Source organism: Lepisma saccharinum, chromosome 21 (assembly GCF_977018435.1).
Source record: "Lepisma saccharinum chromosome 21, izLepSacc3.1, whole genome shotgun sequence".
NCBI classification, from domain to species: domain Eukaryota; kingdom Metazoa; phylum Arthropoda; class Insecta; order Zygentoma; family Lepismatidae; genus Lepisma; species Lepisma saccharinum.
Genome location: NC_139249.1, coordinates 60,848,979 through 60,872,906, shown reverse-complemented (window position 1 = coordinate 60,872,906; position 23,928 = coordinate 60,848,979). Strand labels below are relative to the sequence as shown.

Sequence of the window (23,928 nt, the reverse complement as noted above, 5' to 3'; positions counted from 1 at the left end):
CACCCGGAGATCCGAACGGGGGACTATTTTACCTCCAGAATATTTTACCTTGGGAACATCCATGTCCTTATATTGCTGTTTCTTGACATTTTTTTTACAGTGCAGAGTTATCAGCTCTACGCCTAACCCCCAATTTGAATGGAGGAACTACTACACAAGACAAACACAAACACATTAGACAGTACAATTACTACACAAGACAAACACATTAGGCAGCATAACTACTACACAAGACACATACAAGCACATCACAACTATAACACAATATAAACACAAACACACCACAACTACTACACAATATAAACACAAACAAACTACACACCACAACTACTACACAAGACAAACACAAACAAATTAGACAGCACAACTACTACGCAAGACAAATAAACATACTAGACAGCACAACTACAACACAAGACACGTACAGATACACCACAAATACTACACAAGACAAACAGAAACACATTAGAAGACTTACCTCTCATTGTATTATCTTTAAATTGTATTATATTTGATGTGTAGTACATTGAAATTCCAAACAATTTAAAAGGTTTACCCTCTACACAAACATTCTGATTAGGGATAGACAAATATGAAATTTTCACTGTCACCAATAAAGTACCCTAGTAATCTTTACTGATACCAGTACCTGATATTCTACCGATCTGATGTAAAATTGTAAATATTCCTTGAAAAACATGAATGGTTCATATATTCCTTAATGTATGTAATCAGGCGACTTCAATGGTTTTTGCTTTGGGAAAGAAGCCAAGTATTTAGAAATCTACTGTACAAAACTATAGCACATTAAATTTGTCTAGGTTGTTCTTAAAGTTTAGCAAACCACTTTTTACATATAGGAACCAACATACAGGCACAGCAACTCAGCAACGCCTAAACAATAATAATAATAATAAAACGTTGAGAAAACATGTAGCTGCAGTGAAATTGTTGCTACAAAAATACACAAATTAGATGAAGAAAAGCAAACAACAAACCCATGCTCTGCTATGTACTCAAACCTAGAGCTTCAAAACGTGAGAAGCTTTCATGTTTGAACAGAGCAATTATGATAATACATGGAGAAAGAAAAAAATATTCTTATGGAAGTTGTGTATATATTTTAAAGTACATACAACTTACAGTTACATGGGAATAAAAATTATTAATTACTTCATTAAAATATTGATGAAACATAAACAAGTGTACAAATAACCATGATTCACATAACAGTGATGTGTAAAAGCATTAACAATAGCAATAACAAAATGAGTACCAAACAGTGTTCACAAAAAGCAAGATAATTAAAATATATTACACTGATTAATTGAACATGCAGCACTTAAATTGTGATGTGCAATTTGTTCCTTCATTTAGTCTTTTCTTGCATTAATGCATATTGAAATATTGTTCACAAAACTTACACTAATGTACAAAATACACTATTACATTGAGTGGAAGACATAATACTACTAAGATAGCTTTCATATTTTGGAAGCATCATTGTTTCTGTGACATACGAAATGTTTACTTTTACCTGAAAATTATCATTTGTGACCTTTAAGAACTGATTCCCCTTCCCTTCCCTCTTAGGATTAGTTTCATCTTGAAGTAGATTTTTTTTTTAAAAATGTACTATCTTTAAACACTTCCTCACATAACAATTAGTGGTCTGGGGGACATTAATTATTTGGTCTGAATGGGTGCATTTTTAGTGGCATGGCATCACTCAGGTAAATGTTCATGGAATGGATAATATTAAACAAAATAATTCATTTGCATTTTATATAATACTAGCTGATTGCCCGGGTATTTATCCCAATCTTCTATTAGAAAGGAAAATAATGAATTCTAACTATAGTGTTGAACGGCATTGGGAATGTCACTATTCATCTTAGTGACCCCGAAAACTATGGATTCCACACTAATATTGGTAGTTTTCGATTATTTTTACATGTCACCCCCTTCCCACCCAACCCTAGGGGTGTCTTACCCCCACAGTATTTATATCCAGATTGTAAGTGATACGTGTACCAAGTTTGCTTGAAATTGCTCCAGGATAGCAATATCACCCCTTCTTTATAGGCAACCATCTTCACTGTGCTGTGTAGCAGGAAGCATAACTTGCAGGATATTACATGAAAATGCTTCGCAACGAAATGCTATTTTATGTCCCCTTCCCACCCCTAGGGCTGCCATGGGTGTCTTACCCCCACAGTATTTCTTTCCAGATTGCAAGTGATACGCGTACCAAGTTTGGTTGAAATTGCTCCAGGCATTCGAGAGTTATGCCGGAACAAATATATACATACACACACATCCATTTTTTTATATATATATATAATAGTAATAAATAAGATAGATACAGGTCACTACACACATTAAAGATTTACAAATTTGCATGGTTCTTAGTCCTAACCTACATATTTGTCTACTGATGTTGCAGAGAGCTTTTTTGTTTGTAGAGCTTTTCCTATTTCCCCAGAAAAATATTTTGGACCAGTTGTGAATCCATCAATTTTCTGAAAGAGATGGCGCAGTGGGAGTTCATTTATATGCAGCAAACAAATAAGCCACTGGAGGGGTCTACCAAGTTATTTTTTGAGTAAAACAATAACTCCTCCTTTGTTTCCTGTATTCACATTTGCACCATCACATCCAACTGCTAAAAGATCGTCCATACTTATTTCCTTTTTAGCACAGAAGCTCAAGATCTCATTTTTTATAGTGATACAGTGACGTGTCCTATATACTTGGAACTTGGCTCCTGGACTAGTCACATGCTCTTCTGTTACGATGCGACCATAATTCTTCACTCCTCTCTTCTCATAATTCTTCTCTGGTCCTTCCTGCCATCAAAATACAATCCAGTCAGAGTATCCAAACTATCAGCAGCTGTTTTCCTGACTTTAATTCTTTCCCTTCTAACCTTGCTCTCATCTATAACTTTAGAAACATCTTCATCACTAATAACACCTACATCTTGAAGAACTGCACTAGCAATTTTAGCTGCACTTCTATCAGATATGTGATGTCTGTCACACTCTCTAGCAAAATTCTTAAGAGGCAACCACATTTGAGTTTCGTTTGAGGTTAATGAGGAATTCGCTGAAGTGGAGGGCATTTCCGATTTGGTTTTAAGTACTTTACTCGTGTCGCTGTCAGTATCTCAACCTTCTTCCTCCAGTTCAGTTGATGAACTTGATTGAGGACTACTAGTAGCAGCATTGACACTACAGCTTGACAAATGTTTCTGAAGTCTTGCTTCTTCCATAGCTTTTCTTGCTTGCTTCTTCTGCAATTCTTTGGATTTTTTTAAATCAGTTTTTCCAATGAACATTTTTCTTGTTGTTCTTTGATCCAAAGGAAATTATCTTTCTTGAATAGGTACATTCTTCTCTCTAGAACAAACACAGGTTGAAAAGTCTTTGCACTTGCAACACAATATATCAAATAATGTAGAGTTAGCATGTGAGCAATACAATGCAATTTTTTCTTCTAGTTTTCTTCATTTTGTCTACGCTTAAAGGGCTTTAAGAGATTTCGATAGTGTTCGTGAAATTTTTTCACTTTTGCAACGACTTGCTGATGTGACACTGATGGCAATGAAGCTTTAATCAAAATTCCTACCACTTGGTGAGAAACACTTTCACTAATTTCTGAAACATGAGGTTCCTGAGTTTTTCTCATTTTGCTTTTAAAGGCGGATATGAAGATATAATTTCATCACATCCAGAATTCTCCATGTATCTTTCAATACGCTAAAATAAGTGGAAATATGAAAACTTTGGAGGCCTTGGGGCACCAGAAGAAATTGACTTAGAGAGCTGATTTTTTTATTTGACTATCTGATACCAAAATGCAACTTTTATGACTACAGGCATTTCGAAACTCAAGAAGAAAAAAATTCACTCCACCCTATTGGTGATGGCATAGTAGATGTTTTATTCTCTGTTTCAATGAAAGAGAAGTAGTGGTAGTATAAAAAATGCATGATTCATTTTTAGTCATGTTATTATATCTCAAAAAATAAAACTAATCATTGTTACAAACCTAAAAAACGTGAGTTGCTAATTATAAAATAATTGGCAACCCAGTCTAAATATGTGCAAAAATTGAGTAAGGAGCTGCTTTCTACAATTTTTTAAATATATAAGTTCAAGGATTTTTGCAGGGTAGGTGGCCACTACTAAAGTGGCAAAATGGCGACCACTTCCAGCACTCACTGTGATGTCACCATGCTTCTCATACATGAAGGTATATCCGTAGCAAATTTCATTACATTATGACCAATAGTTTGATTTTAATAAGCGAAAATCAGAGGGCGAGAGCAAGCGAAACATGGAGATGATTGTTCACTAAGTCTTTCACTTCAAGATCCATATTTGAGGGCCCACAACCACAGACAAATTAGAGTTGTGTAAACTACTGGTCTTTGAGCATATACCGCTCTTTTTGCCCATGCGAACTATTAGATACTAGAGCAAATAGCCATTGCTGCAGCACTATTTTACACCTTAATAACTTTTTCCTATACTGAACATTCATGAACAGCACGATTTTATACTTTAATGTTTAAAAAATATTTGCATGGACAAAATTAATGCCCAATGTAAGATTTATGCCTTACCGCTTTTTGTACAAAAGTTACATCCAGTCAAAATCTTGGTTGCGTGACTTTTTGGATACCCTGTAGCTACTAATTGTTTTTGCCATACGTGACTTTTATGTATGTGTCTACCCAATGGCATAGTGGTAAAGCTGTTATCTTGTAATGGATAAGTACCAGACTTGATCCTCTGTGGAGACATATTGCATAATGATTTGGATTCAATTTTAAAACTGTAGGCCCAATCCTGTTTAGACTATCCGAGCATAAAATAAACTTAAAATAAATTTTCACTTTCGCAAACTTGTGCCATTAATGTTATGATAGCGAATATAAACTTTAAGCTAAAAGATTAAAAAATCGGCAACTTACGTGTGTGAGTATGAGATATTTTTCGTACTACGTTTCGGAGGTTACACTACCTCCTTCTTCAGGTTGAAACGTTGTTATTCAGACACCTGACATGGTGCCTCGTCGTGAAAGTGAAGGTTAAGGATTTAGGTTAAAAAGTTGCTAGAAGGACACTTTCTAAAAAAGAGTATAAATTACACATCTAAAACCGCGCAATACTATAAAAACAAAGGAACATCCAAGGCTGAAGTCGGCGAACTGCCGACCAATGCACAGGGTAGACGAATGCACAGTGTCAGCCCGTACCTGGGGAAAAGGAACTTCCCCTCCTCAAACCTTCCAAACTGGGGCTCGGGAGTCACCAATCCAAGGAGAAGTCGACCTCCACCTCGGCGGCTTTCCTAACCTCAGGAGTAACATGGAAGCCCATTTCGTCCCTAAACATTGCGGCTTTATCCCATTTTTTAAAGAAATTAACCCAGCCGTCTTCTAAATTCCCATCGTCCCTATTAAGCTTATTCCAATTTTCCGCGCATATATAAGCAGCTTCATATACGTTCCTGTCCAATTTATTGTTAACCTCCCTAATAATTTCCCTTTTAGCAATCCTATGTCGGTTAACCAATATATGTTCAGACAATCCGGTTTTGGGTATGCCTTCCTTTACGTCCTTATCATGCTCTCCCCACCTGACTTGCATACTTCTCCCCGTTTGTCCCACATATTCCTTTCCGCATTCACACACTATCCTGTACACCCCTTTCCGCTCCTCAGGGTTATTGCGTCTATCCCCCCTCCCTTTCTTATATGAAGTAAAGTGCTTTTCAATACTCCGGGGCGCTCTTACCCCACATTTTATTCCGTAACCCCTCACGGACTTTTCAATTTTCTCTGAGACCCCCTTAAAATACGGGATCCCCACGAAACATGCGTCTTTTTCGCCGTTTTCTGTCCCAGTTTTTTTACCCTCTATGTCATATTGCGATGTTTCTTGCCTAACAATCCTTTTGGCTCTCCTAGCTACTTTTTCCAGGTCGCGGATAGTGTACCCATTCTTTACCCCCACTCTCCTTATCCATTCCCCTTCTTTCCGTTTCTCTTTCTCGTCATTGCACAGTCTTTCGGCGCGAATGTAAAAGTTAAGAAAAACATTTAATTTGGTCCTATTCGAATGTTGGGATCTCTTATGGAGGTACAGCTCTCCAGCTAACGGTTTATGAAAGACCCCCGTAACGATCCGTTGTCCGGTTTTAGTAAGGCATAAGTCAAGAAAGTGGATCTTTCCGTTGACCATATCTTCCCTAGTAAACCCAATCCTGGGGTCCTGCTTCCCCAATTGGTCGAAAATGTTGTCAAGTTTGATTTCATCCCCTATGATGAGGATGTCATCTACATATCTCCCATAATATTTTACCTCCCCCCTCCCCCCTACATGCTCCATAGCGGTTTTTTCGACGTAGTGCATGAAGATGTTGGCCACAAGACCAGAGATGGGATTGCCCATGGCCAACCCTTCTTTTTGTCGGAAGATTTTATCGTTAACGTAGAAGTAGTTGTACCCCGTAATGAGAAAAAACCACCGGACGTACTCCCAGGCGACCAAGATTTCAACGTTTTGGTCAATCAACCATCTATATAAACAATCCCCAGCTTTGTCCCGGGGGACACTGGGGTACAGATTAATAACGTCGAAACTACAAAAACTACAGTTTTACCTTGGGAAGCGCGGAAAAAAAGAAATTACTTAAGGGGGTTAAGGAAGGAAATATTCCTACGGCCTTTGGGATACCTAAGACCCATAAGGAGGGGATACCCCTCAGACCAATCATTCCCATGTATGCACATCCAGGATATGGTTTAGCTAAAGAAATGATTAAGAGGATGGGAAAAATGGATATGGACACTCCGTATAGCGTCAAAAACTCTCTTATGGTCAAAGAAACCATCGAGAAACTCACCATAGGAGAACGGGACGTAATTTGTAGTTTCGACGTTATTAATCTGTACCCCAGTGTCCCCCGGGACAAAGCTGGGGATTGTTTATATAGATGGTTGATTGACCAAAACGTTGAAATCTTGGTCGCCTGGGAGTACGTCCGGTGGTTTTTTCTCATTACGGGGTACAACTACTTCTACGTTAACGATAAAATCTTCCGACAAAAAGAAGGGTTGGCCATGGGCAATCCCATCTCTGGTCTTGTGGCCAACATCTTCATGCACTACGTCGAAAAAACCGCTATGGAGCATGTAGGGGGGAGGGGGGAGGTAAAATATTATGGGAGATATGTAGATGACATCCTCATCATAGGGGATGAAATCAAACTTGACAACATTTTCGACCAATTGGGGAAGCAGGACCCCAGGATTGGGTTTACTAGGGAAGATATGGTCAACGGAAAGATCCACTTTCTTGACTTATGCCTTACTAAAACCGGACAACGGATCGTTACGGGGGTCTTTCATAAACCGTTAGCTGGAGAGCTGTACCTCCATAAGAGATCCCAACATTCGAATAGGACCAAATTAAATGTTTTTCTTAACTTTTACATTCGCGCCGAAAGACTGTGCAATGACGAGAAAGAGAAACGGAAAGAAGGGGAATGGATAAGGAGAGTGGGGGTAAAGAATGGGTACACTATCCGCGACCTGGAAAAAGTAGCTAGGAGAGCCAAAAGGATTGTTAGGCAAGAAACATCGCAATATGACATAGAGGGTAAAAAAACTGGGACAGAAAACGGCGAAAAAGACGCATGTTTCGTGGGGATCCCGTATTTTAAGGGGGTCTCAGAGAAAATTGAAAAGTCCGTGAGGGGTTACGGAATAAAATGTGGGGTAAGAGCGCCCCGGAGTATTGAAAAGCACTTTACTTCATATAAGAAAGGGAGGGGGGATAGACGCAATAACCCTGAGGAGCGGAAAGGGGTGTACAGGATAGTGTGTGAATGCGGAAAGGAATATGTGGGACAAACGGGGAGAAGTATGCAAGTCAGGTGGGGAGAGCATGATAAGGACGTAAAGGAAGGCATACCCAAAACCGGATTGTCTGAACATATATTGGTTAACCGACATAGGATTGCTAAAAGGGAAATTATTAGGGAGGTTAACAATAAATTGGACAGGAACGTATATGAAGCTGCTTATATATGCGCGGAAAATTGGAATAAGCTTAATAGGGACGATGGGAATTTAGAAGACGGCTGGGTTAATTTCTTTAAAAAATGGGATAAAGCCGCAATGTTTAGGGACGAAATGGGCTTCCATGTTACTCCTGAGGTTAGGAAAGCCGCCGAGGTGGAGGTCGACTTCTCCTTGGATTGGTGACTCCCGAGCCCCAGTTTGGAAGGTTTGAGGAGGGGAAGTTCCTTTTCCCCAGGTACGGGCTGACACTGTGCATTCGTCTACCCTGTGCATTGGTCGGCAGTTCGCCGACTTCAGCCTTGGATGTTCCTTTGTTTTTATAGTATTGCGCGGTTTTAGATGTGTAATTTATACTCTTTTTTAGAAAGTGTCCTTCTAGCAACTTTTTAACCTAAATCCTTAACCTTCACTTTCACGACGAGGCACCATGTCAGGTGTCTGAATAACAACGTTTCAACCTGAAGAAGGAGGTAGTGTAACCTCCGAAACGTAGTACGAAAAATATCTCATACTCACACACGTAAGTTGCCGATTTTTTAATCTTTTAGCTTAAAGTTTATATTTAATTGTGAGTAATCCGCACCTTACCAGTATGTTATGATAGCGAGGTACTCATTGCTAATGTCAAATCTAAAACCATGTGTACCACGAGGTTTTTTTTCATTGTTTTGTCTGTTTTTTACTGACAACTTACTCATTCCATTGATGCGAACAGTTGCTGTAGCACATATTCCCATTTGTTTCAGTTGAAATAATGTTCACGTCTTCTGGTGGAATTTCCACAATATCTATTGTACCACTATGTTCTTCATCTGAACCACTGCCACTAACACCTAAGTCGGGGTCTTCCAAAAGATCTAAAGCTTGATACAAGATCAGACACATATGCCGACTCATTGTTGCATTTAACATGACTCAGCCGAGAAACACCAATGTTTCATTTGTTGACTTATAGTGTGATTCCTATCTCTGGAGCAAGGGAATGAAAACAAGTCTTTGTGCAAGTAGTGACGTGAGATGACTTCACCAATGAACACATGAGAGGGAATGGGATTGCATGGAGGGGAGGAAAGAGACTGCAGTTACCAGCCATCACAGTGTGTACTGCTTTGTTCTGCCCACTAGGTCCCCCTCCTCTTCTCGGCCTTGCTCAAGAGATATCCATGACAGAGTATAGCTGATTTTATGAAAGGGTCCATTATGCTTAATCTGGGGAGAAATGTTCATGTTACTAGGTAGTTTTTTCTTGATTTAAATAAAAGACCAAACTCTTATTGTTACACAGAAGGGAAATTTATGTCCACAGAAAAGTTATTAATTTCACATGGAAATGCCCATGATTACCAATTGGAGATTATGACAATTGGTGTAGCGTCAAATCATCGCTGACAAAACATCGACGGTACAAAACATCGACAGCACAAAACATCGACAGCACAAAACATCGACGGCACAAAACATCGACAGCACAAAACATCGACAATACAAAACATCGACAATACAAAACATTAACAATACAAAACATCTATGGCAAAAACATCGATGGCAAAAACATTGACACCAAAAATATCGACACCAAAAACATCTATGCCAAAAACATCGACAGTAAAAATATCGACGCCAAAACATCGACCGTAAAAACATCGATGGCAAAAACATCGACGGCAAAAACATCGACACCGAAAACATCGTCGAGAAAGTTTTGACAAAGTTTTCCACACTAAGGAATTCAGATCTAATCCCGAATATTTTGAGATGGCCTACCCTAAATTATAAAGTGTTTCAGTGAAACGAACAATGTGTAATGAGCAAACTCAAGTTGCCAACTTATAGTGCTACCCCGCTACCAACGTATAATGGTCTTTGTTGTAAGAACGGTCCGCGAGGCTGAGACACGCCCTCTCAATAAAGACGTTATTATTATTATTATTATTGATAAAATTACAAACAATGAGATTGCGCAGTGAACGTGATTGTTTAGTTTCTGGTAACCATTTATCTCTTCTCGCCGGCAGCGTTTGTGGTCGGGGAAAGGGAAAGGAAGGCTCCTCCGTGTGAAAGATGAAAAGATCACCGACTATTGTTATGCCTTGTTTATTAGATGCAGGAGACCGAAAGGGCCAATATGCAACTTGACTTTTCCGTAGTGACTTTCTTTCAGTTCATGCACTGGTACAGACCGTGTGCAAGTAATATAACTGTCCCCTTGCAATATTGTCCAGACATTTTCCCCGGGTGCCGCACCATGAAGCGCCGTCACTGTGTATCCGTACTGCTGTTGTATTTGAATCAAGGTGTCTGAGGTTCGATTCCCGGTGGAGGAAAATTTTCACAGTGGTATGGATTCTTTAAACTATAGGTTCAGTTCAGATTAACCCTTCGTGGGTCACACCAAATTACGATTATTACGATTAAATATATATATTGTTTTTTGTTATAAATATATTTGCAAACAATTGATATTGTATAAAACTATGAATTGCATGTTTCAGTTTAAAAAATAAATATACAAGACAAAATAAATAATATTCTAAATACCGAAAATTCCAATGTTACATGTGCACCCATAAAATAATAATAATAATAATCGTTTTAAGTCCTCTTTATGCACAGAGAAGTTAATCGGGACTGGACCCACAGTTTAAAATAGGATCTGAACCACAGTGTGCTTTCACTAGGAATCGAACCCGGAACCCATTGATTACAGGGTAACACTGCGTTTATTGCAGAGACAACTGGAAAAATTAGTTTCTTTTGCAAATAAAGTAACTGGTGATTGAAAGCATTTTTAAATTTTTCACTGCACTCTTACAAATGTTACAGTCATGGGTATCAATGACCATCTGAATCAAACTGTCTTTCTAGTGAGTCACTTTCCCTCAGAATATTCGCTCTTATGTCCACCTCATCAGGGACTGCGTTCCAGGCGGGCTAGGGGACTGAAGCCCCACAAAACATCTCTGGCTCCCTTCTCCCCAAGATTTTTATAGTAGGTTAGACACATTTCAACCAAAAATAGGAAAAACTAGAAATTTTCTCACTCAATATTTTCCATTAAAAAACTTCCATTTGGCCAATTATTACTCACCAAACTTGCTACAAAAATTGAATCACTATTTTTAGGAATAGGTGTAACAGGTGCGAAAATATTTTTTTTATAAGTAGGAGAATGTTCAACACCTAACGAACCTTTAAGATTCATTTTCATAGGCATGCGCACGGGAGGCAAGGGTGGCCGACTCTCTCCCCTAATCCTTTACTTAGAAATGCAATGTAATCTTATTGCAGTTATAATATTATACTCTAAAAGAATGTTACCTATTTTTAAGTCTATACATGTCCAAGCAACTACGGGAGAGGGGGTTGCTTGTATTACTTTGTATATAATTGAACTATTCCACTCCCTTTTCTAGGAAATTTCTTGTTATTAACACTCACTCATACTTTATTCGTTAGCTGTGAGTTGTGAGCTGTGTTGCTTAATGTGGCTGGCGAATAAATGGCTCATACTTGGAAATTAATAAATTATGTGTAGTAGTTTTGAATCTGAACCTGAGAGATTAATTTAAAGTCACATATAATGTAAACAGTGTGATCTTTGTTTTAATAATGCAATACATATATAGCTTAATTGCAAGTAGTGCAACAAGGCATGGTATCTTCGAAAGCATCTTAAGAGATGCAGGATAGAAACTTATTCCTTTAAGGATCCTATCTGTAACAAGATGGGCTTGCTGTGCGAATGCTATGACAGTCATAAATTCTTTCCGTAAATATTTGACATCAGGAAATAATCTCAAATACAAAAGTAACTGAAGTGAAGGCAATAGAAGAGGACTGCTTTCGCAAATGAGAATGGCGGAAGCAAGGGGGGCATTGGCCGTCTAAAATTTTCAGGTTTATTAAAATTTACAAGTCAATGGTACTTTTATTGACCTCTTCGGGCCAGAGGAGGAATTTTTATTATTTCACAAATGTGACAGTTGTTTCACAAAATAAAAATAATCTTGGATTCTATTTTTATGGCCTAGAAAACTTTTTAATCCTCCCCAAAAAAGTTAAGCGGCAAGTTTGATTGTGACCCCCTAAAGTTAGATTCCAAGTTACGCCCATGAACTTGGATAGAGAAATTCCTCGTCAAACAAAAAAAAAATAGATAATACGTGGCAAAATGATGTCTAAATGTGGTGTCGATTGGTTTCCAAAACTGAAGGGGGGTGGGACAAGGACAGTTTACTTTCCCTTGGTACATAAGGTTTAGCATACTGCGAGAGAAAATGTGACAAAATGTATGGGGGGTGCAACTGCCCCCCCCATGCTCCCATAATCTCCGCCACTAGTTAAATGTGAAAGAACATTTTTCTACTTTGCAGCAAATCATGGATTACCTTCATAATGGGATTGGTAACTGGAGGTTGAGTGCTGTATTTATTCCCTCAAATGTAACAGTTATTTAACAAAATAGTCCTGGATATTATTTTAATGGGATGTAACAACTTTTTGATTCTCGATTAGTGTGGTGGCGGCGATTAGGTTGGCATGGGGGTGCAGATGCCCCCCACACTTTTTGCTGCTTTTGCCCCCGCATTATGCTAAACCGTATGTACGAGGAGAAAGTAAAATGTTCTTGCCCCCTCCCCAAGTTTTGGAACCCAATCGCCTCCAATGCATTTGACTGTTGATGAATAACACAAAGCATATAAAGTTCGTTAAAGGCAATTTTGAACGTTTCAACCATTGCAAGCAGTTGCTGAAGGGTTCTTATTTCTAATTCCCTTCCTTATCACAACAGTAGTGAGTGGCAGAAGATTGTAGCTTTCCGTAGTTCATAAATTCGGAACTTTCTGAATTGAAACGGTCAAATCCAATTAACACATCACTTACTGTCCTTAGTAAAGCTTTCCTTTAATTTAGAAACTAATAAATCATAATTTTAATATTCTTATCACATGTAGCTCTTCTGCATTCACATGGTGGAATCGAAATGGGCTACTATGACAGTGCACAAATTATTTTCTAACCTCAGAAATGAGGTTAATATAAATCCAACCAACTAAATACTGCAATATGGTGCAAAAATCAGCATGCTTGGGGAATGTAGGCATACTCCTAAGACTCCGACGAGCATTAACTTGCCCAAGCGTGCTGACTTTTGCACAAATTGCAGTATTTTATAGTGAAATTCGAGCCACTTAATGAAATGTACCCCCACAAGGGATCGAACATGGGTGCACTTGGTTACAAGGCAACAGTCTTATTATTACCAGACTACCTGGGTGTGGAGCTCAATTTTAATATTTCTAATTCATAGTTTGTTAACTCGTTGATTTCATAACGTCGTATTTCTCTCTCTCGGAATTTTTAGCGATAAGGATATACGTATACACTGCCTTTCATGGCCGAGGTGGCCGTTGGGTGGCGGCTAGCACGTCGGAAAGTAAGAGCACATCTGCCGGCATTTAAACCCACAACTGTACGCTGACCTTGGCATTGGACACGTCCGTGCTTCAGTATCCAGACAGCTGTTGTCCAGTTTGCATGTGTGTGTGAAGTGTTAAATTGTTAACAAGTGTTTTAGATAGTTTTTTTTTAGTTTATGTATTACCAGTTTCTTTCTGCAGTCTAATAATGCCACGCTATCCGTACAATTTTAAACAAGAAATTTTTATATACTACTCTTACGTCATTACGAATTCTTGTAGGGAAATTAGAATGCGTTTTGCAGCAGAATTCCTAGATGTTCCTGTTTCACTCAGAGACAGTGAACAAATTAGGGTCTGCTCTTGTTAAGGTAAAACGGCATGTGCTTACTGAGGTTAAACTAGACGACGTTGGAACACGATTGAAACATACTCCTCAGAAATCTCTCCGGTGCCTTGCACAAGAAACAGACATATTTTTAACGTCATCGTGGCAAGCTACCAAGCTTTTATACCGGAAGCCATATATCAGATGAATTGAAAGAAAATATGAAGAAATAAATTGAAGCAATTTTGAAAGAGGAACTGATACTTGTTAGTGAAAATTTCCTATAAATATGTGGATGCAGGAGGACATCATTTCAGAAAGAAGTTCTAGATCCGCCTATGTGTATGGCGACAACCTGTATATTTATGTCTAACACAAACTAGTAGCAAAAAATTACAGCTAAATAAATTCCAATGGACAGAATTCCTTAAATTATTCTCCTTATTTTCTTAAGTTCATATAAGGCTGTGTATTTTAAAAAGTAAAACACGTTGTTTGTTAAAAACACTTCATGCACAATCTACATTTGTGACAAAAATTCTAGAAACCCTTCTGGTATGACTGGCAGAATTGATATCAGATGCAGATAAACCCTGATGTTTGTGAGAGACGATGTTTTGAAGGCTTCTGTCCAGTCGCTGTCACAAGGGGTCTGCTGTGTGAAGGAGGGCGGGGGAGGTAAAGCAAAGGGGCCCTCAGTCAGTTTCGTACCATAGTCATAAAGGAACATTTCTTCCGCATCCACAATATAACGAGCATACAACTATCCTGTCTATGAAGTTAAAAGCAGCTTGCTAGAAACCAGAAGGAAACATGGCACTTCGCATTGTTTACGATTCCATTGTTTGAGCTTTGGGGCAAGAATCAGGTGCTAATAATAATATTGTTTTGTCGGAAGGTGTGCGTGCAGCACGAAATTATCGAATCAATGAAAATACCGGCCTTGTGCAACAACCATGGCTGATAAGAAATCTAAAACAAGATCGACCAATGTAGGCATGTTTGGTCAAAACAAAGAAGAGCTGTAGCTTCATGATGCTATTATCACAACACTAAATGCTATTCATGGAGCGAATCAAGATATAAGTTTCACCTGGGCGAGTTGGAGTTATAACGCCCCTCTACTTTCCACCCTATTACTCACCCCCATCTTTCTACTCTCCTTCTACTTTCTGCCTTCCTCCAATAATAATAAAACATGACTCCATTATAAATTAATGGTTTTAATGAAAAAAAATAGCGATGTTTGTGGCGTCGATGGTCTTGCCATCGATGTTTTTCGTGTCGATGTTTTTGGCGTCGAATGTTTTTGGCGTCGATGTTTTTGGTGTCGATGTTTTTACCATTGATGTTTTTGTCGTCGATGTTTTTGCCGCCAAAGTTTTTGGTGTCCATGTTTTTGGCATCGATGTTTTTGGTGTAGATATTTTTGCTGTCGATGTTTTTGCTGTCGGTTTTTGCCGCGGATGTTTTTGGTGTCGATGTTTTTACCGTCGAACCTTTTGGTGTCGATGTTTTTGGTGGCGATGTTTTTGCCGTCGATGTTTTTGCAGTCGATGTTTTTTGTGTCGATGTTTTTTGTGTCGATGTTTTTGGCGCCGATGTTTTTAGCATCGATGTTTTGTACTGTTGATGTTTTTGTGTCGATGTTTTGTACTGTTGATGTTTTGTACTGTCGATGAAATATAGGCGATGTTTTTGCGTCTCATACATGAAGATCTTGATGAAGGTGATATATAGAAAGAATAAACATGCTAGGATAAAAAAATCCAAATCCAAAACTTTATACAACTACATTTAAAAATTATTGTTAAAATGAGAAAAATTGACTATTGAAAATATTGCATTTTTGAACATAACTGAATCTATAAATATATATTTAAAATTTCTGTGTCAACTGTTTTTCTTGTTTGTTATGCAAGAAAAACCTTCAATGATGTCCATGTGTGCAGAAGATAAAAATTGTCAATACATTATTCTCAGTGAAGCAATATATGAGTGATCCACAAATGAGGATCATGGACGTTAATGGGTTAAAGAAGGTATACATACAATGCTAGTTATGTTAATGATTGAAATGGCTGATAGTGCATTAATGTTTCTAGGATAAACACAAGAGGAGGAAAGCAAAACCATTTGATATTGATAACTTGTTAAACTTGTTAAAGTTGCTCAAGATTACTTCCTTGATTTGATTTGATTTAGTTTATTTTACTTCGCTTTTGTGACACTTTTGGCTTATTTGCGAAGATGGGAATGAATGATGACATGATGAAATTGATGAATGGACATTCACAAACACCCATGCCAGGATTCGAATCCAAGACCTCTAGCATCATAGTGCGATGTGCTAACCACTCTGCCACAGGTGCTGGCAAAGATTACTTCTTATTTAACTACAAAGCCATACCTTTTTCAAAAGAAATATAAACATCATATTTTTTACACACAACATATATTATGATTCTTGCGTTACCATAGGAATTATTATATGAGGTGGGAAAATTAGGTTATTGAAGACAAGAATGACTGGTTTATCTCTGACCCATTGACAGATTTTTCCACTACACAACAATGCAAAGGACATGATTACAGTAGTTTAAAACTGATCAATAGCAATAGTTCTCAACTAGTAGCATGAGTGCAGCTTCAACTTATATGTCCGTACACAACATTTTTTGCACTGAAAATGAATTACCTTTATCATTCCAGACTTTGAAGTGGAATTTCAGTTTCAAGGAAAGTCACTACACACCTGAGAATTCAATGTATTGGATGATAAAAATGAGCAATGGAAGTAATATTATTGAACGAGTGACTCCAGTAATCAGACAACTAAACAGTAATGGTTTGCTTCAAGCTCCAATCTCATGCAAGTTATGCATTGAAATAGTAACAAATGATTTTTCATCATTGAACTAATAAAGACAGAAATATATGATCCCATGATCTTTCACTTAGAAGTTTCAGCAAGTAATACGACGGGTGTTCAATAAAGATTTCTCCTGACCCACTTACCTGGCTTACACTTTTTAATCCTTCTCTAGATAGTTGTTATCAAGTCACAAACTTCTCCCTTTATTGTATGCCACAGTGCAGACCCTTCTTATAGAACTAAGCAAATTGTGAATCCATCTAATCCAATATATACCAACCTGCAGCAAATCTCATTTATGTCTTTCATTCATCTGACTAATGTAATTTTCTTACAGTTTGACTTTAGGGTTTAACTTAATTGACTTTAGGGTTTAACTTAAAATGGCGTTGTGTTTGTGTTGCATTCGATATCACAATTAGATTATAAGCAATTAATGTCCAATTATAAGTATACCCTATTACATAGGCAAAAATAAGTCCCCCCTGATAAATCGCAAATTGCATCCTGTTTAAATGTTTAGGAAAAATTTAATTTCACCTAGGAATGATATCGCAATGCGACGAGTCGAGAATTGTCACAGCCTCATCTCGTCTCCTGTGTGGTGAGGTCCTTTTCATTCTTGTTTGTGCTTATTTTTGTTTCGGTTTCCACTGTGAAGTTATTAAAACTTATTCTAGATTCACTTCATGCTCAAATAGGCTAATCGGGACTATATATGGGTTTAAGTATAGTTTTCTGTACACCATCTTAGAAAGTTATGAAAAATGTGGGTGAGGTACAGGAGTACATTGTACCCCGCAAGTTGGTCTGTTGTGTCTCGTCTCGTTCGTGGAAATATTTAGTTTCGGAAAATTACATTTTAAACATTCAAAAGAAAATAGAGTCAGTCATATACTCTTCTGATGAAGATTTATATCTTATCTTCGAATCGATGCGACCACTTCTTTAGCAAAGTATATTCCCCTTATGCAAAGGAGCATTCGTCTGCAGCGTGATTTTCTGAGAGCAAATATGGTTCCATCGTTCCACACACATGTGAAAGGTTTCCAAGAGGTTTCCAAGAACACAGGTCAATGAACTAACTAGTAGAAAGCACAATGTAGTAGAATAAGTTTGCAATGGATTGAATTTCTACGGTAAGAAAGATAATGCTCATAAGTTATAAACAATATACACTTTTTTTATTTGGTGAATTTAAAATAGGTTATTTTAACAGTAGCACCTTCCGTCTGCTGTCAAATTACCAAAGGGGGGTACAACTCGATTTATGGGGGTACAGTACCCCCTTCAAAAATTTGGGGGTACAATGTCCCCTGTACACCACCATTCCTGCGCCACTGGTGAGCATCACCTTGACAGTGGAGTATATATGGCAACCTTCTGTAAGTGAAGCCTCAACTTTGTTGGTGCTGTCTCCATCAATGGCTACTGCAGTCGACCGGCAGTAGGAGGGCCTTTTCCATCAATGTCCGACCTCACATTTTAATTGCCTATGCCAGTGCTTTTAAGATTTGAGTTGGTGTTTAAAGTCCACTTCATGCACAGTAAGGCTAATTGGGACTCGACCTACAGTTTAAAGTGGGATCCAAACCACTATGTGCCTCCTCCGGGTATCGAACCTGGGACCCCTTGAATGCAAGGCAACAACGCTACCACTGCATCATCAGGGAGGCCTGGTGGACTTCATAGGATGTAACATCTGGGACATACATCATCGTCATGTCCTGGAAAATTTGTTTGGGTGTTGTGTTTCAGGAACAAGAACCTGATAACTTCTCTACTCCACTGGCTCCATCCTCACACCTTTCTATAGTTTTACAGCCACAAAACAAAAACATGTATTAGTTCATGGCTACAAATTGTATTGTAACATGTCACATGTAAAGATGTGTACTTTCATTCCCATATGACCACTGGAAGTGCTTTAGGAGAAATCTTCATTGAACTTCACTTATATCTACTCTTACATTTTAGAATTCTATATGACTTTCTTATGCATAATTTATAAAGTTGTGGTGTATGCAGAAAAAATCACATAAATAAATGATTAAGCACAATCGCACATTTAGTTAAGTTGTAATACAATTAACCAACTACATAACTTGTTGGTTTTGTTTCTTGAACATTTAAAAAAAATCCTAATATTTGTTTCTGTTGCGTTACAAAAAAACACATGAGCATCAACAGAAATGATGCTGCTGCTACTGCTGTAGATGGCGATGTCCTGGTTCACCTTTTGCTAGCCAGTGAACTGAAGAATGCGTTTCATTCTTCCCTTCAACATATGTGGCTGGAAGATCGGATGAGACAATGGGGAACAAGCTTCGTGCTATCAAGTCCACCATTAGCACATGGTGTTCCTCATACTGTCCCTCCTGCCGAGAAATCATTTTAACTTGGTTTCACATAGGACACATTGCCATTTGCTGCAAGAAGTGGATCCTCCACTGAGCCGTGTATGAAATGAAGTTTTAAGTGTTCAGCACATCCTTATTGAATGTAGTGAACGTAATATTGTCAGAAAAAGTTTTCATCTTTCCAAATCCTCATCGGAAGATGATAAGTGTTTAAATAATGTTTTTAGATTCTTGAGAAACATAAGCCATGAAGAAAATTTTAGTTTCCATACGTTTTAATCGTGTTGTGTATGTTCTTTTTACAACTTTGCACATTTTACCTTTCTCGAGATTTTTACACACCATTTCTAACTTTCAGGTAGAGATTTTAGATAGGGGCATTTTTCCTCTATGTGCTCTGAAGATGCAAAATGGCCACATGTACTAAAGCAGCCCCCAAATATAATTCATTCATTTATTTCTTACAAAAAAACACCGACACAGTCTTTCCAAACTGCACCAAATGAAGCACAACTACTGCATTTTGGCATGTATAGGCTGCACGCATGTATAAGACGCACCCTGTTATTGAGATAATTCCACTCGTACGAAGCTGTTTTTTTAGAATTTCTCTCAACGACGAAATCAGCAACACAAGTAGTGAGAAATATGGCAACATTGCAATTTCCTAAGTTTACACCCATCAAGATATAGGCCCAATTTAATTCACTGCACTTTTCAACACTAGGTGTAATGCAGGTGTATCCCATGTCAGGCTGGTGCAAGTAAAATGCGATCAACCAAGTAGATGCTGTGCGCAAGAATAATGGTATTCAAGCTCCAAATATTCAACAAATGACTTTCAACGTTCATTTGATTGGTTATCACTAGGGTTCGGATTTTTAGGACTTAAAAACTTCTGTAATATGCATGCATTTATGCCCTTAAAATTTGCAAAATATGACCTTAAAAACTGAAAATATGACAAATAGGATATATGTAAAATTTAAAATGACTGACATTTAAAAAATATATGAAACACAATTTACGAAATAAAATTCAGCCATCAGTACTGAAAAACTTTTCACCGAACTCTCTCTCAAAAAAAAAAAAATAATTTCACACTCTCTGGGCACTTCACTTTCGGCATCTTGAAATTATAACAACGTATGCGTTACCTACAAAATTCATTCCCCTACTTTCTGGAGCAAAGATGGTCTTTGGATGGACTGCGAACTGGAAGCTTCAAACTCTAAACGACAGGATTCTTTTCTCAGCTTCCTTGGCACTGATATGCTCCTACGCTCCCTCACTGAAAATAACATACGCTTCCAATGCTGTCTGGTTGTCTGTATAGAAGGGGAGGGGAGGGGCAGAACAGCTAACGATAAGGAATTAACAATAGCCTAACAATCTTTAAGCTGATTGCAGACAAGGAAAAGAACGATTGAAAAACAGTTTCACTGTTTATTTTTTTAAAGCACATCCAGGAAAAATACACCATTGGTTATTTTCCAACCAAGGTATAAAACAAACTGAAAAAAAATCTGCCGTTTAGATAAATTTGCGAAACAAGCCAGGAATTTCTTTTTAAACACTGGAAGTACTGTGTGTTGAACATGAAAATATGCTTTTATTCCACACTTTTGGGCCATAATGTGCCCTAAACCAAAAATAAAATATAGTAGAAATATGCATTTATACGACCAATAAAAACAGTGTTATTGATTTCAAAACACCAAGAAACGTGCTTAAACTAACTTAACACACAGAAAACCAGCCCCTGGGAAAATGATATGTCATAAAAATCCGAGCCCTAGTTATCACGCACCATGTGACCATACACAGCAATGTACACCGCTCCAAAGACACATCATTTTTGCAGCATTCAGGATGTAGTGCAAACACAAAATACAACTACGTGACAACAATCAACAAGGTAGGCAACACACAGTGTTGCACTTTGTAACCAAGTACACATATCAATGCAAAGAGAGTCAAAAAGTGAATCAAACTAGAAGGGTCTAACGTTACCAACCCTCTTTGATCCAGTCCAATTGTCCTGGAATGTGGGGGAAGATGTGTGCATGAAGAATAAAAATACATTAATAACACAAATAATAAAATTAAGCAGGAATAATTTTACGTTCTTTTGACTGCTTGTCATGTTATATTAAAAATTGTTTATTTTCCTTTGGAAAATGAACGAAAACTGAGATATTGTAGTTCACACTCTTTGTGTGGCCACATTTCACATTAAAGAGCCTCTATCAAGAAACTAAAAAAAATCACTCAAAACTGTGCATATGCATCGGTACATTTCCCATTGAATAACGTAATGCAGATAGAATGAACATTTTTTGTAAGTTCGTTCACTTCTCGTAATTTCTTCTCTAAAAATTGCTACAATAGAGATGAATGATAAATTCATGAAATTGATGAAAAACAAGCACAACAATTTAACTGAATATAAAAGTTCTGTAATAACAAGTTTCTGAATGTCCGGAGAGTAGGAGAGGCATGCCCCCTAACCCCCTTACAGAGACCATGAAGAGAATTAATAATAATTGGTTATTGTGTATGTTACTGAACATCAGTAATTTTGATGAATCTAATGGACCAACATGTCTCCCTGCTCATGATGAAAAAGTTTGAACACTACCATTCTGATACACTGAGTGCAATGCAAAAACTAATATTCTCATAATATAAGGTTATAATAGAAACAAGGGAAGAATTTCACATGCACATACAATTAAATTTTCAGTTCAGAGAGAAAAAATATTTCCACATTATAAGGCAATTATTACCATATACTGACAAAACCAATTTTTATTTATTGAAATTTGCAACAACAAAAAATGTCAAATTTTGTATTAAGTAGAACACGTCGTACCTCTTATGTGATTCAAAGGTACCTACAGTATCAAGTACAGTGATTTCCAATAACGTCATGTACGTTTTGATTAGGGATGGTATCGAGGTGAGACTTTCATTCGTCTCGGTCTCATCTCGAGTTCAAAAGGGTGATCTCGTTGTCCGTCTCATCTCTTGTACTAGGTGGCCGTCTCGTTCTCGTCTCGTCTCGAGGGTGGTGGTCTCGTTCTCGTCTCGTCTGCAGATATGCTGTCCTGTTCTCGTCTCGGTATTGAATTCGAGACAAGACTGAGACTGGTCTCGGGCTTGGTACCATCCTTGGTTTCGATTAACAATACGTACGTACGTATGTACGTAGGTATTGTGCCTCCTCCATCCTGCATTCACACCACAACACACTGTGTCACAGGGCCCAAGTGGTAATGTGTTCGGCTTACATTCAGTAGGTTGAGGGTTCAACTCCCGTGACCAAAGGAAAACAAAATTCATCTTACGTATTATCTTCTTTGTACAGGTGTTTCTTTCGTCACAAAGGGGGCATGGAGGTTTTGTCATAGGCCCTCGTCGACTCCCTTCAGACATCATACTCTTTCCATCTTTTACAAACTACCAACCACAGCGAAACACTGTTTTCCGATGACATTCGTCAGCCAACGAGCATTTTTCTTGCATTTACTGTCAGTGTTGCTATGTCCATTGCACCTCCGGGAACGCAACCATGCTAAAATTATCCCGGTTTCGTTTATCGTGTTTCCATATTTGTGAATGGTATCTGGATATCATGTAATTGACGTCCACTTGCTTTCTCAGATACCCTATTCACGTATTCTTTCTATGCGGAACCCCATTTCCTATGGGGAGTCCTTTCCACATAGGTCCCACAGATCTCCCATGGTGTGTTTCTGGTAGAGCGCATAAGATTCCTTTATGATTTCTTTGGAACCGCCTTTCTAACTGCCATAGTACTCGTCCTACATATGTTTAAACTGTATTTTCCCACACTTTCGGTGATGTCTAACTCCGACACTGAGCATCTCTCAGAAAAGTGTAAGAGGAACTTTCGTCTGGGTTTGATGAGATGTATCTCTGGTTTCATTTAGGACCATCACTTGGGCCTCCCCCATGGCGCAGTGGTAGCGTCATTGACTTGTAATCAAGGGGCCCCGGGTTCGATACCCGGTGGAGGCACAAGTGGTTCGGATCCCACTTTAAACTGTAGGTCCAGTTCCGATTAGCCTTACTGTGCATAAAGTGGACTTAAAACACCAACTCAAACCAAATCAAACCATCACTTATGATACACTCTGTATATACAGGGTGTCGCAAAACTCTTTCAACAACGCTTGGGTGCTGGTAGATATCATAAAAACAAGTAACTTTTCCCTATAAAGTTTACCTCGAAAGCGCTTAGTTTCTGCGCTATAAGCGCTTAAAATCTATCTTGTACGTATGCAACCCAACAAAGCAAACGCTTGCTCTGACATAACTACCAGGGGCGCGTGGCAGGGTTGCTACTAGCATTCCTCGTTAAGAGAGACGACTTGAAAACAACAACTTGGCAGTCTTTCCTGAGCAAAATCCAAAACATTAATGGCACTTGCGATGTTGTGAGAAGCATTGACAATAGGCCTATTTATAAACTGACCAAGACAAAAAATGGGCAGACTGAAATTCAAGATTACTCATTCTAAAATATCTCCATAATTGATTGATTGATTTGGTTTATTTTAATTCGCTTTTCTGCCACCTTTGGCTAATCGCGAAGATGAGGATATATGATGAAATAACAAATCACACCAATGTCTGGGCCAGGATTTAAACCCGAGACACCTGACGCCGTAGCGAGCTGTGCTAACCACATCACCACGGAGTATTTTGTGTATATCAACCATTGCAAGGGACACGTGAGTTAGGGTAAATCCACGAACGAACAAATATAAACATGATGTGTTTGCTGCCTCGTTTCGAACACACAGACTGTAGTATTATTA

At 38.2% G+C, this 23,928-nt stretch overlaps 1 protein-coding gene and 1 non-coding gene across 2 annotated transcripts in view; both read left to right on the top strand.

The window, feature by feature from the left end:
- LOC146004336 (uncharacterized) overlaps nt 1-16,655 on the top strand; it is a 147,034-nt gene extending 130,379 nt beyond the window's left edge. Inside the window, exon 4 of the mRNA XM_083143123.1 lies at nt 16,559-16,655. Coding sequence (XP_082999249.1) covers nt 16,559-16,565 — 7 coding nt within the window. The 3' untranslated portion in view covers nt 16,566-16,655. The remainder of the gene's footprint in view (nt 1-16,558) is intronic.
- Nucleotides 16,656-23,050: 6,395 nt separating this feature from the next.
- TRNAT-UGU (transfer RNA threonine (anticodon UGU)) lies at nt 23,051-23,125 on the top strand. Its single transcript has one exon. It is a non-coding gene; the product is annotated as a tRNA-Thr (tRNA).
- Nucleotides 23,126-23,928: the final 803 nt, after the last annotated feature.